Source organism: Vidua chalybeata, chromosome 1 (genome assembly GCF_026979565.1).
Source record: "Vidua chalybeata isolate OUT-0048 chromosome 1, bVidCha1 merged haplotype, whole genome shotgun sequence".
NCBI lineage: Eukaryota > Metazoa > Chordata > Aves > Passeriformes > Viduidae > Vidua > Vidua chalybeata.
The window spans coordinates 112,399,114-112,415,129 of record NC_071530.1 but is presented as its reverse complement, the minus strand read 5'-3'; the positions used below and the strand labels follow the sequence as shown (position 1 = coordinate 112,415,129).

Here is a 16,016-nt window from a genome sequence, read left to right as displayed (position 1 = left end):
ACCAAAACAAACATTCCACATTTGTTAAATGACCTTCACAAATATTTAAGAATTAATTTCAGAGAAAATACACATGAAAACTACAGTTCCTACATTTATACTAGCAGCAGGGTACCTACATAACACATACCAAAATAAATACTGCAGGAGAAACATCATTAAAGTTACCTGATTTAGAAGTAAATTTTCTGCAGAACTTCCAAAATAAATATTTTTTTTAAATTTACCTGGCCTATTCAAATTTGCTTGCAGATTTTCTGTTGTTTTTTTTTTTTTTCATTTTATGTCTTTGATTTTTTTCTTGTCATTTATGAGACATTCTCATAAATGAGAATTCCTCAGTCTTTCAGGCAATCTTAAATACTTGTAATTAGTTTTCAAGACATGGCTATATGTTCTCCTTTCTGCTACTTTATCTATGTCTTTGGCCCTACAGTAATAAAATTATTTATTTAGCTTTGCTTCTCATAGTTTCATATGAGAAGGAAGACTTCAACAAATATCCCAGAATAGTTTAGTCCACGAACAAGTGGAAGAAAGAAAGAGGGGGAAAGAAAAAATCTCAGCACATTTTCTATGCAAGGTGACCTGGATTCTAAGTTTCTACTTCGACTGTTATGTCCTAAAAGAAAGTAAGCCTTTGCAATTTGGTTTTAAGCCTTGAAATTTATTTCTACTATCAAGAACATGATAGCAGTAAGGAGAATGGGTTACAAAACTGCCTAAAATGTGTACCTAGCTCCTTCAGATTAATATCTACCCTTTTGGATGCTTATTTGAACTGAGGCTGACCTCTGAATATTTGGAGATATGCCTGTCACTGCTTCATAATCGTAAGTATAATAATAAAAAAAGGAAATTGAATCAGAGGTTTAAGGAGGTAATGGCATTGGATTTAAGGAGGTAATAGAAATGGATTCAAGAGGCAGGAATATGTGTCAGAACCATATATGGGATGTTTTTTAAATAGTCCAGCTACACATTCTGTGGAGGTATTGCTAGCTTAAGTGAAAAGCACTTATATTGTCAAAAACTGGAATGCAGCCCAGACACACAGGGATGTGTTCAGCTTGTCATTCAGAGCCTCTTCAATCAGATACCAACATTTTCCAATCCAAGGGACAGCAAGTCCATTCCTGCATATGAATTGTACGCTCCAGTCTGAAAGAACTGCAGAAAAATTCCAAATTTGGACTTGAACTTATTTTAATTTGATTTGTCAGATATTTGCCAGGTAAGTATTTGCTGTGGTACTCTAAGTGATTTTATTGAAAGAATGAATTCTTATAGAGAAAGTCCTTGTTTCATACAGTCTGAAATATAAACTGTAAATTAGACTTTTGGAAAAAAATATGTATTTACATAAATATGTTTATATATGAGCATCTTACTAAGCTACAGTACTTTTTCAGAGAGAAAATTTTCTTTTTCTGACACTGTAAGGATGCCACTTTGATGTCTGAGTTGCCAATGAGCTTACTGTGACTACAGAGTTGAACCCAAGAGGTAAGGTAATTTAAAATTGAAGGCTATTGTGAGAATATGTATGTTTCTTCATATTTGCTTCACCTACTACATTCTAACAGATATTGTAAATAAAGAGTTATTTTCCATCATGTGATTATGAGGTTAAATCATGAGTTGAAGCTTCATTTAAGAAAAATCCCAGAAACCCACAGGATTGCTATTTAACAGGATTTATAAACAAAGGAAAACAGCAGCTTAGTCTGAAATGTGTGAATCAGAAAATGACATAAAGGTGACTAGAAACAGACCATAAAAGTATATAAAAATATTTAGGGAAGAAATTCACGAGAAAGGTAAATATGGCTTAAAATTTAAAACACGTTTTGTTGCAGGAAACCCCCCTCCACCTAGATGGATGTTGAAATAGAGGTCACTGCACCTTTGAGTAACAGAACATATCAAATTATAAAGCTTGTGAAGTCTACAAGAACATTTAAAGAATTCATAAAGCAGAGGACCATCAGTTTACCAATTCAAATTAATCCTTCAAAGAAACAATGGACACTACTGTGAAAACAAATGAATAGAGTGTAAGCAGGAAAATTAATGGGTTTTTTATTAACTTAAATAAGTCTGATGGTTTATTGGGTGGAGGGAAGTCAAGCTATTAGAAGTAAAGAATGAGATTTCAAAAAGTTAGTTACTTTTTGATAAAGTACATGGAAAAGATGAACTTAGAAAAATCACAGGGTAAAATGTTCTAATGCATTATAATCATCCCAAGTCTTCAATTTCAACAGAAGGATACTTTCACTGCAGAGGACAGTATTATGTCAGAGACTGAGGTTATCTTCCAAGAGATAGTTTTCAGAATATACAATAAGGTCAAGTGAGTACAGGAGAGCATTTTAAGAACCCAGTGACTCTGTGATTTATGCTCTTGTAAAGTTCAAAAAGCTTGGGATAAAGGGTAAAAGAGAAGCTGGATAGTCTTATGGTTTAGGTATTGCTAAATAGAAGAACCAAAAAAATTGATATATTTGCTGATCAGTGAGGGAAAAGAGCATGGAATATTGAATAATGAAATATGAAACAGTGAAAAAATTTCCACAAGTAGCAAGCACAGAAGCCACATACACAAAAAAAAAAAATCACCTCTTCAGATAGCAGGTAGTTTCCCTTAAAAAATGTGTTTATCTGTGTAAGATGTCCTCTTTTTGTAGTACCATTCAAATTGTCTGATGTGGAAGTTATTTTCCTGCAAACTAAAATTACTTTAAGATGCCTTGAAAGGCAGCACAGCCTGAAGATAAGATGCTTGGGGGAGAAAATAATCATTAGGATACTAGAAATCACTTTGAGATTGGAAACAAACTCTACCTGTCTACATATCTGTTTTTAACCTCTCATTATAATAACCCTGACTGCTCCAATCAGATCTGCTGCAGGAACTTAGGCACAAAGTGTTCATGCAGGTACCTATAAGGAGACAAGACTATTTCAGTGTCTAAATCTCAAACCAAATCTCACTAGTAGACACTAGAAGAAATTAGGGATGCATGAAAGCATCAGTACTATGAAAGAACTAAGGTTCCCTCAGAGAACTCCAGTGCACTAGAGCAGCAGTTAATTAGAATGAAAAGTCATTTGAGGAAAAAAAAATGAGTATGTCATGGACACCATGAAAAACATGCTTTAGCCTCAGTGCATCTATGTGGAAAATTTTGGTTTTATGCTAATTGAAACTCAGCTCAAACCATTTACTGCCATTACTAAGGACAGAAGTACCAACAAGAATCTGAGCTGCATTCACCAGTTTGGGATAGCGATCTCAGTTCCTCTGCAGTGTACTGGCTACAGGATATGCAGATGAAAGGAAACAAACAGAGGAAGAGGGAGAGGAAGATCAGACAGCCAAGATGCTTCACAAAAACTTTTACTGCCATTGTCAAAAATTTCTTAGTAACTATTCTTTGTGGTCTCCAAATTATGGAGTTTTTTTTGGGATGGGTGGAATCATCCTCTCCTTCCCTTGTCTACCATGGAAGCTCTGCAAATCAGCTGATTTTTAAAGAGCTAAATTTGAAATCAATGCCCCCATTAGAAATTAGATACAGAGTGAAACAGATCTGTCAGTGTACTTGCACTGTAAAGGCTAAGATAGGACTCATATGCCAAGTCATCTTTCTGTGGCTGCTCTTGCCATTACGTCTGCTGGACATAGAGTGAATTTAATTGCCACTAAATAGTCCATGGAGTTTAAAGAATAACAATATAAAAAAAAAAAACTATGAAAATAATACTTATCTGAATAAGTGAATTCAAAAAGAAATAATAATAATAATAAAACCAAAACCAAAATGCCCAAACAACATGCTTTAACTCTTGGTCAGCCACGAAGCAGTTAGGAAGTGGGACAACATGACCATTGCATGCTCCTTCCAACTGAAAATACTCTATTTGAAAAGACAAACCTCAAGATTAATAAGAATGCTTTCTTCCATGCAAATAATATGGGATATATTGCTATAGAATTTACACCGTGCATGCATCTTCTGAGGTATTACAGCCTGATATATACCATCCTGGAAAAACATCACAGTATTCTTTCCCAAAGGCAAGGTTCATTTTAGAGGGTGACTTTTTGACCCTACGACTCCTTTCAGAATGCTGTCATGATTTAGTGTTCTTTAGTCTGCTTATTTTCTCTTCTCCCCTAATTTATTCCAACTGCTTCCCAAGTCAGGTTTTAGCTGCAGTTCTTGATTTTACTGCTCTTCCAATCCCTTAATTTCTATTTTTTCATGGGATCGTGGTCACACTTAAAGTTCTATGGCCAAGTATTCTTGTTTCCAGTCCTACCTTTCTAAATGCTGGTTGTGGTTTTCAGTGTACAGGTAATTGTCATGATTTTTTAATTATAATAATGCATTAAAATCAGTACATAATTTGCTGTAAATAGTTCTCACTGTGTCTCAATTGCTGAAGTTGTTAAAATCACGTTAAGAGAATTGTACATAGACAATCACTGAGCAAATAAGATGCCCTTGCTAATGTTTACAAATACATTTTATTTGCTTTCTCTAAGGCAAATTAGTCGAAACACAGAAAGCACTTCCTTCATCTCTAGTGGAGGGGAACTGAAGAACTTTGCATTGACATTAGGAAACTAATTCTAGACAAAAATTACTCTCTTACTTCACTGAATCTGAATGGAATTGCTTTTCATTTTGGTCACCCTCACAGCTTCCCTTTTCCCCACCCACCTTTTCCCCCACACTTCTGTATTTCCCCCTTGATTCTGCTGGGCAGCACCAGACAGGTTCCTGGCTCCATTGACATTTTTCTTCATGTACAGGCTTTCAGATATAAACAATTCAAGAAGAGCAAAGCTCACACAAAATTTAGCTGCCTGCACCTACATTGTGCATAAAGAGGTAAATGGGAACAGAGGTGAGGTCTAGAGATGAATACACTTGTGCAAATTCTTTCATCTTCTGCTACAAAGTCCATCTGCCACCATTAACTAATCAGCTGAATAACTTATATTTGACTATATAATTCCTAAAACTTCAGGGGAAGAAAAGAAAAGAAGAAAAAAAAGTATCTTGCATATAAAAAGGATTAAAAGTTCGTTGACTTTCATTCTACTATTTGAAAAAAAATCTGATCCTACCTCTTCACAGGCGGTCCTGAAATCCATGTGCTATGACACAGCAAGTGATATTTGTCTAAAATGGAGAGAAAGATTTCATTAGAATGAAAAAGATATATCAAAACATAAAAGTTATCTGTTCTGAGATGAGCCATTGCACTTCTCTTTCCTAGGTCCAGTAATAGCCATTGCTTAAAAGGAGAAATGATCAAAGTTGCAACAGGATTAGGAAGATGTTAGAAGTTGTTCCTGTTCTTATAAAGTACACAACCTGGTTTCATTGAATATAATCAAAGGAATGCTTATGTTCCCACCACCTCCTCCCTTTCACAGGACATTCAAACATACTTTTCTTATTGCAAGTGTAAATTTCTTTCCTTTTATGTTTTCCATTTTTTTGTTTCATAAGTAAGAGTATACTCAAAAGTATCAAAAATAGAGACAATTAAGTGTTGCTCTTCAGAACAGTCCCTCTCTTTTAAAAAAAGTTTTTTTTGTTTTCTCCCCTAATTAAAAACCATCACTCACTTTTTGTCTCATATTTTATTAATGTACCTAATCTCTCCACAGACGCCGCTGTCATTTAACAGTGTGATTACTTTCCAGAAATATTTAAGAGTTGAAAAACAAATGTTAGGAAAGTCAGGAATACGTGTGAGTGCTGGCAAAATGTCACACCAAATCCTGCGATTATTACTTTGCCTGGCCTTTACTTAAAGTGTATTCATCGCCATGCACACTTACGCATTCATTTATTTATGTGATAAAGCCACTGGAGCAGAGTGTTAGCAGAGGCTACTAACAGTGTCCTGCTGCTGGGCCTGCAATAGAAATACTCATGCATCAGTCAGTAACATTTTCAGGATACACAAAACAGTCCTGGGCAAAGCAGTAATTTCATTCAATGCCTGGAAAAAAAAAATCCCATAATAAAATTCTCTCCAGCAAGTATTTTATTGCTATTTTGCATTAATAATCTGCTTGCCATTACTTGTACAGGTATAGTATTCAAAGTTCCAACACAAAATTTGCACCCTTTGCCTAAGTTTAAAATAAAATTTAAAATTCCTCACATAGTACAAAAATTTAAGACCTAATAATTACAATTAAACCTCTTAATAAAAATAAAATCTTTTCATTATGTCTCTGGATTTATTTTGCTGGCCTGAATGCAGTTTTATTGAACAGCACACATATGAGGTTAATGTTCTCTATTTATTGAGTTGTGGGTCATAGCCTGTTCTCTAGACTAATTTCTAGCAGATATAGCCTAGGTTGGCTAGGTTACAATTCAGAAATTTGAAAACAACCCATCATCATTCCTTCCTTATCAGCCTTACATGAGCAACAATACCCAATAATGAACTGCATCTGTAATTCTGCTATCAAAAATGCTCATAAAATCAAGGTCACTATTACTAATTCAAAAATTTTCTCTCTGGTGGGTCAGTCATTGTGCTACAAAGTATGTTTCCTCATAATCTTCATGAACTCTTTTTTCAGCTGAATAAACTGAAGTCAAAAAGAGACTTTACTCACCTTAGGCAAATATTCTGAGGACTAAGCCTTCTGGAACTATAAGAGCATGTATCTTTGAAACAAACTGAAGTAATGCACAACACTCTCCTTTCTTGGGCCCTGGTCATGGCAGGTCACTAATTCCTACTACAGTCAAAAGTTTATTCTCTTGTGTTATGTTCTGCCTTATTAATAAAAGTTCTTCAAAGTTTGAGTTTGGACAACTTTGGTTCCACAGTCAGTGACAATTCCATTTTCATTCTCTTTTAGCTACTCTGATCTAAACAGCGTTTAACCTCGTTCATTTCTATAACTCCTTTTTTATTCTTGTTTTTAGGTATAATGCATTTATTTACTTAATTAAGAAATATTTGCGTTCTCACAGAGAAAAAAAGAATTCTTACTAATAAAATATTGTCTAAAATGGAAAGCTGGAGCTACATAATTCTCAATACAAAACAAAATGCCTTGCAGAGAGTTTATGTGCTTCTCAGGCAGGCAACATCTCAGTAACTAATCTTTGCAATACAGCTGCCACTGCTTCTGCTCCTCTCTATTTCCTACTGATTCCCATCTGCAGCTGCACAGAGAGTGTAAGCCCATTATCAGTGTTCTTTTTCTGACTATCAGCAATTTTATAACACTTGATATTTTACAAACAGCATACAGAAGGTTTGATTACAAAGTGCAGTACCTCATAAATAATCTCAGAAATGTCATTGTTTCCCGCATTTATACCCCAAATAAACACTCTAGATAATTAAATTACAGGAATACATATCATGCATCATGCAGAAATGTTATATCTTATGCTGGTAAAAGCCCCAGTGATTACTAATTGTCTCCTCCTGTAACACATGAAAAAAGGCAGAAAATATAAACCTATGTAATTACAAAAAAAAAAAAAAAAAAAAAAAAAAAAAAAAAAAAAAAAAAAAAAAAGTAAAATGATAAACTGTGAAACCCATTGCTTACAGATATCTGTGATAAGCTTCTGGATAATCTCTGCAACCCCATCTCCAAATCACAGCCACTTTCACCTGAGCAACTTTCTAGCTCTCATAGGAGCTTCCTTCAGCCTGGATTTTTTTTTTTTTTTTTTTTTTTTTTTTTTTTTTTCTTGCCCCTCCCCACCTTTTTGCTCTGGGACAAGCTGTGCTTCAGAATGTGAAAAAGGAGCTGCCTGTGGCTTTGAATTGAGGAGGTGCAGAGGAAACAGCTCCAAGACAGAGCCTGGTTTGCAGGCACAGAGGGAGGTATGAACAGCGCGTATCACTCAAAGAGAAACGAAGGCTCCAAAGGCAGTGTGCCTTTCTCTAAAGGGCCGGGGAACCACTGCAATCAAAGACACATAAACAAGCAAGCTTTGAAAAGTTACCTGCCGTCCTTTCAACTTGACTTGCCATCTGCATCTCCCCCAAAACTGAGTTATCAGACCTATTTAGCTGACCTCTGCTGATGCATGTAAAAGGAACAGTGTGTGGCAGACGGGTTGTAAAGAGACTTTGACACCTCCTTGGCAGAAAAAGCAGTTATTCAATAGTGAAGAAACATTTACCAAGCAGTACTTTTATGGCATTTGTGTTCTAAAGGGAAATCAATGGCTAAAACATAATGGCAAAGATGAAGGCTACAGCAGCCCTCAGAGACAAAGCTTCATTTAGCATAATGCACTGAGCACTTAAGCTATGCTCTGATCTTCTTATAATAAATCAGGTCATATTCCAGAGGTATAATAGATGTAATTTCACAAAGTACTTCCATGACTGAATATTCCAGTATACAATAATGAAATAAGATAGGAAACAAAAAGAAAATTTCTTGTGTGCATATCAAGAAGAGACACTTCGTGAAGTGTAGCAAATACCAAAAGCCAAATGAAACACTACTGATAGTATGAAACACTTCATTCTCAAGGTTACTACTGCAAAGTAAGAATACAATATTGAATGCACAAATAACAAGTGTACGGAGAAATTATGCATCATCAAATGCAATTTTATTTAGCACATGATATCACTGTATATCACTTGTATATGCCTTACTTGACGGAGAAAAATCACAAAAAATTCTTCTTGTTAAGAAATGTCTGAACTGCTAATGGGGAAAGAGACTAAAACCATATTTCAAAGGCAGAATCACAGACCAGCAACTACTTATGATAATAGTCTACTACTAATGTTTGTCTTTTGAAGTCCTTCTGCCTCTATTGCCAAAATATTTTGGGCTCTTCATTGTAAAAATGTCTGAAGAAAACCCTATCTGTTGTTTTTGTGTGTTAGGAAATTAAACATACATACATTTGTAACTCTGAAAGGCCTTTTTTTAGCAGTAATTAAACTAAACCCCAAACCTTCTCTATTATAAGTAGGGAAAATAAATTTAGAAAATATCCTCACATAGCTAGTCCTTTGTGCTTTACGGGAAATAAAAATATTTCTGGAAAAGGAGAAACATTACTTCAAATCCAAGTTCCTTGAGCACATATTCATTCCATCCAACTTGCCACAAAGTGTTTGGTACTGGAGAGTGGTCAGAGGCATGTAAACACAACAGTAAATCAAAGGAGCAGTTGAGTAACTGCAGATTCATAAACCCTCATTCAGTTATTGCTTTCCAGCACACTTGAATTATATTTTGTTTGACCACTGAGTTACTTATGTTCAGTTAACATAATGATTTTTAGTAATTTACATATTGAATTCATTTGCTGAAAAATTTCTCATTGAGTCGGCAACAGACAGTCTCTAGATTCAAGCATTTCCTCATACCTCCTCACAAAATTCAATACATGAAAGGGGATCTGCATATCCATTGCACAGAACTACAGTTTTAATAAGTTAATGTAAGAAGAAGGATGCTCACGAAGCTGGAGGACCCTAAGCTTTATGTACCTCAATCCACCTGATAGTGCAAAGACTGAGATGAACTTTGGAATCAGCAAACATGTGCAGTTCTTTGGCAGGGAGGAAAATAATTACCTGACAAAGCTTTTTAACAAAATGTCCAGCTCTTAGCAAAGCTCATGCTTCAAAAGAATTGAAGTTGGCAATTAGTAACTAACATGTTTTTTAATGTTTTGTTCATTTTACCCTCGTTAAAACAAGTATCGTATTTATCTGCCAGTCATAATTTATTAATTTAGTGGCAAGCCTATTTAATATGCAAGCCAAATTAATGATTCACTCTACAAACAACAATTTTTCCATAGTCAATGATCCAGAAGGCAGTATTAACTGAATGAATTTTCTTGGGCTTCTGTTTGTTTATTCAGTGCTGTTTGCATTAACAATTATCTAGTGTCCCCTAGAACAAACACTCACAAAATGGCCTAACGAGTCACCCAGTCTGTTCTGGCTTGGCAAAAGAAAACTATTGCAAATGGCAAAAAAAACCCACAAAAAACAAAAAACAAAACAAAACAGAACAAAAAAAAAAAAAACAAAAAACACAAAAAAAACCACAAAAAAAATCCCAGAACAATACAACACACAATCTTTCAGAAAGAAAAGCAGTATTAGAGGAGAATAATCTCAGAACAGTGATATTAAATGGCAGTGGGCTGTCACTGCATGTCATTATGTGAAACGCACTATGGCAAATTGGAGCATGAAAGTTTGGCTCTGGGTCAAAGTCTTGAATGCTGTCAGGAAAAAAGTCTTTTGCCTAGTTTCTCACTTTTCCAATGTTACCCTTTGGTGATTCAGTAGATGTGTCTAAATATAATTATGTACACAATTTCAAAGAGGATAGTGCACATGTCAGAGCTCAGGCTTGTACTAAATGTCTCCTTATTCTTCACTGCTCTGGAGGCTGCATGAACTGTGACGTGATTTAGAAAATTCCTCAGTTTTGCCTAAATAACAGTGCCTTTTGTTAGAGACATAGAGAAGTTCTTCTCTGACTATTTGGCACTGCAGTCCAGATTTTCTCTCCATTATCTCTCAACACAAAATTTTCATATAGAAGACATACTGCCACTCCTCTGCCAAGGCAATTGTTTCATACTCAAATGTAAATTTCATGCCCCTGGCAATATGCCTAATGCCAATAATTCAGTGAGACTTTCCACATTATTCTGCATCTTTTGATTTCACTTAAGTTAAAAGAAACAAGCCAAAAACATTTTATCAGTGTCCTAAAGGAGGTTAGAAAATAAATTAATGGTAGTAAATACTTGAGAAGTATTTATTTGAGATTTTTAGATCCTTTATGAACACCTGACAAATATATTTATACTTGCATATATAAGCATGTGACATGTCCAGAGTTAATTGCAGTTCTTAATGAAAAAATAATCATTCACAGTGATATTTTAAAAATCTGTATATCCTGCTTAAGAAAAATTAAAATAATAATATGCAATGAACCATGAAAGTTGAAACCAGATTAAATGAAGAAAGGACATGATATCAGACTTATTACAGATTGTTGAATTAAAATACTATGAATATGTTTTATGTCCAGTTTACAAGAGTATAAAGAAGCACGTATTTCCATTTTTTCAATTGACTAAAATTTTTCCCATATGCCATGGAAAATGCAAACCAGGATTTTCCAATAGATATAGTTTCTGCTCATTTGATACAGTTTGAATCATAAATGCCAGTACGTCTTGAGAGAGCTTGAACTATCCAGGTAAGAATAACTGAAAGAAATTACAAAATCTATTCTCAGAGAAATTCAGAAGTTTCATTAACTTCAATGAAAACAACAGGAATAAGTAATTTTTAATTGACCCAGGACAAAAAAAAATATCTAAATTTCATTTGAAATCCCATAGCCAAACCAATATTTAATTATGATCTTTCCTTATTTTGATGGGATTGAAATTAGTTGACTAGAGTCAAAACATTTTCAGTCTGTTTTATTAGGTTTTATGAAATGATTCCTACCATTGAAAAGAATATTCCTGTTTTATATTCACAAAAGCAAAAAACTGTCTATTTTACATTACCAACTTATGTATCACAATGTGACACATCTACAATGGCACTAGACCTTATCAGTCCTTCCCACTGAGATGGTAAAAGAAACCACAGCATCCCACTAAAACAACTGGCATAATTTACCTTCCAGTGCACATTTTCATATTGTTATTTGGAGTTTGCTTTCTATTTAGAAATTGCCACCATCACTTGTTTTGCAACTGCAGTCAGTTTCTTTGCTGAAATAGAATTGGGCTCTCAGAAGTAAAAAGGTTTGGGGAATATGACTGGAAGCTACCAAAGAAAACAGGCAGAGCGGCAGTTTGAGAATGTATAGAAGAAAACTGAGTCAGTGCAAGCAGAAAAAAAAGAGAAGAAATCAGGTACTTATTTTTGGTAAACAACACTGTTTGCAGAGACATTGAATTCAAATTACTGAATAGGTGGATCTGGTATCAGATCCACCTAGGTAAAATACCAGAGAACAAAAAAAAAAAAAAAAACCCAGCCAAAAAAAAAAAAAAAAACAGAAAAAAAAAAAAAAAAACAAACCAGAAAAACTAAGGTATCTCTGTTGCAGTGCTGCTTAGACAAGCTCTTGTCTTTTACCATGTCAGGTCATTGATCCTTGACTTACAGATTTCCCATAAATGATCAAGTCAATAACAAAAAAAAAAAAAAATTCATAGAAATATTTAAATCAATGTGTTTAACTGACCATTTGACAGATTTAGAATTAAGTCTGAGCTGCACCTTAGCTTCTACTACCAGGTTCTGTAATCAACAGCAATATTCCTGTCTGAGAATTCCTATTACAAAAAGCATGCATGCAATTCCAGTGGTCAACAATAAAAACTATGCATTTGTTTTGTCATCTCTGGGACAGCATAGCTATAACAGAGAGAAAAACCAAGATTTATTGCAGTTGCTGCTACAGTTTTGCCTTATCTGAAAGTCACTTATAAAGGCTATCAGTAAACAAAACACTTCCTCAGGTTAAGGTAAAAAACCCAAGCAGACAAAAACAAACAAACAAACAAATAAAAACCACAAACAAACAAAAAAACCAATCAAACAAAAAAAAAAAAAAAAAAAAAAAAAAAAAAAAAAAAAAAACACCCAAACAGTAACCTATTTCAAAAAGTTGCCAGCAAAGGAAGGCGGAATAATGCAGTGCATGAATTAGGAAATTCTAAAATTCTAGCCAATAGAGATACCATGATAATTGTTTGCATAGTCTTCAACACTTTCCCTTTTTTCTTTTCTTTTTTTTTTTTTTTACAGCAGATGCTTCTATATAGAAGAATTCAGTATGTATAGAAAACACACACCAACATCTTGGCTCAAAATTAATCAAAAATTAATCTTCCACTTGAGTTTTTATATGATTGCAGCAAAAGCCTCTTTAACTACTCTGGAATCCAGAAAGCAGGAATTTGTAGCAGTGCTGTTGTAATATCATCAAGTCAAGTTTATTTACTGTCAAACTATTCCTGCAGTAGTACATTGTCAAAATATATAAAAAGGGAACTTGAGATATGCAAAATATGCCACATAGGAAAACACAGCACTTAAAGCATTGCATAATTAAAACAAACAAAGCTAAATAACCAGTGAGAAATACTTTACAGCTAATTAGAAAATACCCCTGTGAGAGCAGCACCCCTCACTGAAAATCCTTTTTTATGGAAGTGGATTGAAATGGGATTCTGAAATGGTCATCCCAGCTGTCCCCACATCCCTATCCTGCCAGGTGTTAATCCTGCTATAAGGCTATCACAGTAAGTCAGAAATAAACACCAACAATAGTGTGCTCAGCTTTTAGAAACAGAGGTTGAAACAAACACTGGCTAGTGGTAAACTGTGCTGATCCAGGAACACTGAGTTGCCACACAATGAAACCTGTGCAGGGCACACATGGGTAGGTAGCTGTAAGTAGCATCCCTATTTAATCAGTCACATTGTGGGAATTACTCTTTTTGGTTATCACATTTTCTATACAATTAACTACTGTTCAGATTAGATTTTACTTAATGCATTCTTGAGCTCCCTGAAAGCCAAGACAACAAACATTGAAAGTCACAAGGATTTTTCTCTGTAAAATCCTGGACACATTTATGACACAAGGTAATTTTAATAAAGGTGGGACTAATATCACTAATTTCTTCTATGATTATCGTTCACATGCCAGTAAACGTAGATGAAAATGATAATGAGAATGTGAATTATACAGTCAAACAGACTGGGTAAAGTGAATAGAATGGGGAAGGGAATCTAAAACTTTGTAGGTCAGCAGAAAGAAGTTAGGGTATGTCAAACTGTAGAAGCTTTTGCTTCCTTGGGAATGTTGAGGAATGAGGAAGAAGACAACCTTCAAGACAGTGGATGTGAAGGCTTGTAGCCATCATAGAAAACTTGATTCTAGGGAAACGCACCCAAAATCAGATCCATATTCCACAGGCATGGTAGCATTACAGCAGTATTGTGTAGAATACAAAAATTAAGCAATGCCAGCAAATTCATTGTCTCTGTTCTTAAGCTACTAGTACAGACTCTTACATGGATTTAGTCCATGACAAGTAATCCTCTCCAAAGCAGTAGGCTACATGACTCAGGAATTAGTAAAAGGTGACTGTTAATAGACAGTTTTCTCACAGCCACCCTTTCTGCAGGAAAAGCCATGGATGTAGGTTGTTTTATGCAATTACCTCAATGCCAGAAGCCTGTTTCATTGATAATAATAAACATGACCTAGGAACTTCATATTTTGAAAACTCATGAGAATAGCAGAATGTAACAGCCAGTAACAGCTCAAATGACAGCTCTGAAGTGTTTACCCCTGAGAGTATCAGAAGATACCTCACTATAGGTTACTTTTTATCTGAACTTTTTTTTTTAAGTGGGTTCCTGTTGAAAATTTAGATTGTGAATGTGTAACTGAAACTGAGTCATACTGCATACACAATGATGACTTAAATTTGCATACCTTTATTTAATTCAAGTATTTTCCAATGTTTAACCTATCTGAAAGACTTTAAACATAAGTCTTGAAATCAAACGGGACTCAAATTTCAAAAATTCCAATTATATCACCAAAATTCACCGCTATAGTAGATGAATATCTATGTTGGTGCACTAAATAGTACCAAAGGTCTTCACTTCAGACACAGACACTGAAGCGAAGCAGGAGTTTTCCTCTTCCTTTTTACTTTCCGAGTCTTTCAGACAAGAGACTGGGGCAGAGGACAGACTTCAGGTCACAATTTCTTTATTCACTTTAAAATCTATTTCAGGGAATGGAAAGGTTATAGTTTAAAGACTCCATCCCCTCATCCTGTGGGGAACTAGAGGAAGCTATAGGGTTCTTTTTCAGCATGCATTTTCCCCCAAAGTACTGGAAGTAGGAACAAAATTTGAGAGAAAGTGAGACTTGGTTAATAATAGTAACACAACAACACAGTGATCATCCAAAAAGACTAATGAAAGAGGAAAAAGCATTAAACGGGAAGAGAAAAACATGATAGAAGAGGGAAGAGATAGCTAATAAGTAGACCAAGGAAAGAAAAAAAGGTGAAGGAGGAGAATATTTCAAAACTCATCTCATTTCCCCATTACATATTATTATTTGCTAGGATAAGTTTTGCTACTTTTTTTCATCAATAGTATTCCCTATGCTAATTATGACTGGTAAACTGAAGGTAAGTACTTTAGGTATATGGAAGAACCTAACTTCTTTACATGTTTATTTTTCTCCCTTTCTCCTTCCTCCTAGCTGACGCAGGTCACAAAAGATAGAAAGTGGAAAAAGAGAAGTATATGTAAATCTTAGGGATTAGCCAACTATAAGCAATAATATTGAGGAAAAAGGATCAGAGATGCATTAAGAAATAATTCCCCTGCATTTTCAGTCACATAGCTATGGTAACTTGGCTTTATTTTAGAAATCTTTACACAAGATTACCAGAACTATCAAAGTTCATTGCTTGTGACATGCCTACTGAAAACAAATTACTTCAACATGCAGTTTTGGGCACCATCTAAATCACAATTGCTTAAAAGCATCCTTTATCATTTTAGAAATATTAAAGTGAAAGAGAGATATGGAACAAGAACAAGCTCTGTACAGAAGTCCAGTGACACACTGAATTAAGGCAAATTAAGCCCATGTTAACACAAGACACTGATGCAGGAAATGAATATGAGTGTTGTGGGGCTGTACAGCATGTTTGAGGATCTGAGATTTGGCAAACCTGTCACAAAGGAATGATTAAGGCAGGAAGTTCAGCTAAATTAAGATCATGCAGTAGAACAAAATACTATTTTTAGAATCTGTTGACAACCACATAGCCCAAGGAAAAGACTAGCCTCTTGCTTTCAGGGTAAGTGACAGCAAGGCCATCAGGGTAAACTACAAGGACATACTGAGAGTAAACGGCAGACAAGTTAAA

The 16,016-nt window shown here is 34.8% G+C and overlaps 1 protein-coding gene across 1 annotated transcript in view; it reads right to left on the bottom strand.

Annotated features, from left to right (window-relative positions):
- SNTG1 (syntrophin gamma 1) overlaps positions 1-16,016 on the bottom strand; it is a 312,663-nt gene that overhangs the window by 146,558 nt on the left and 150,089 nt on the right. The window contains exon 2 of the mRNA XM_053965314.1: positions 5,144-5,198. Within this exon, the coding sequence (XP_053821289.1) occupies positions 5,144-5,170 (27 nt within the window). The 5' untranslated portion in view covers positions 5,171-5,198. The remainder of the gene's footprint in view (positions 1-5,143; positions 5,199-16,016) is intronic.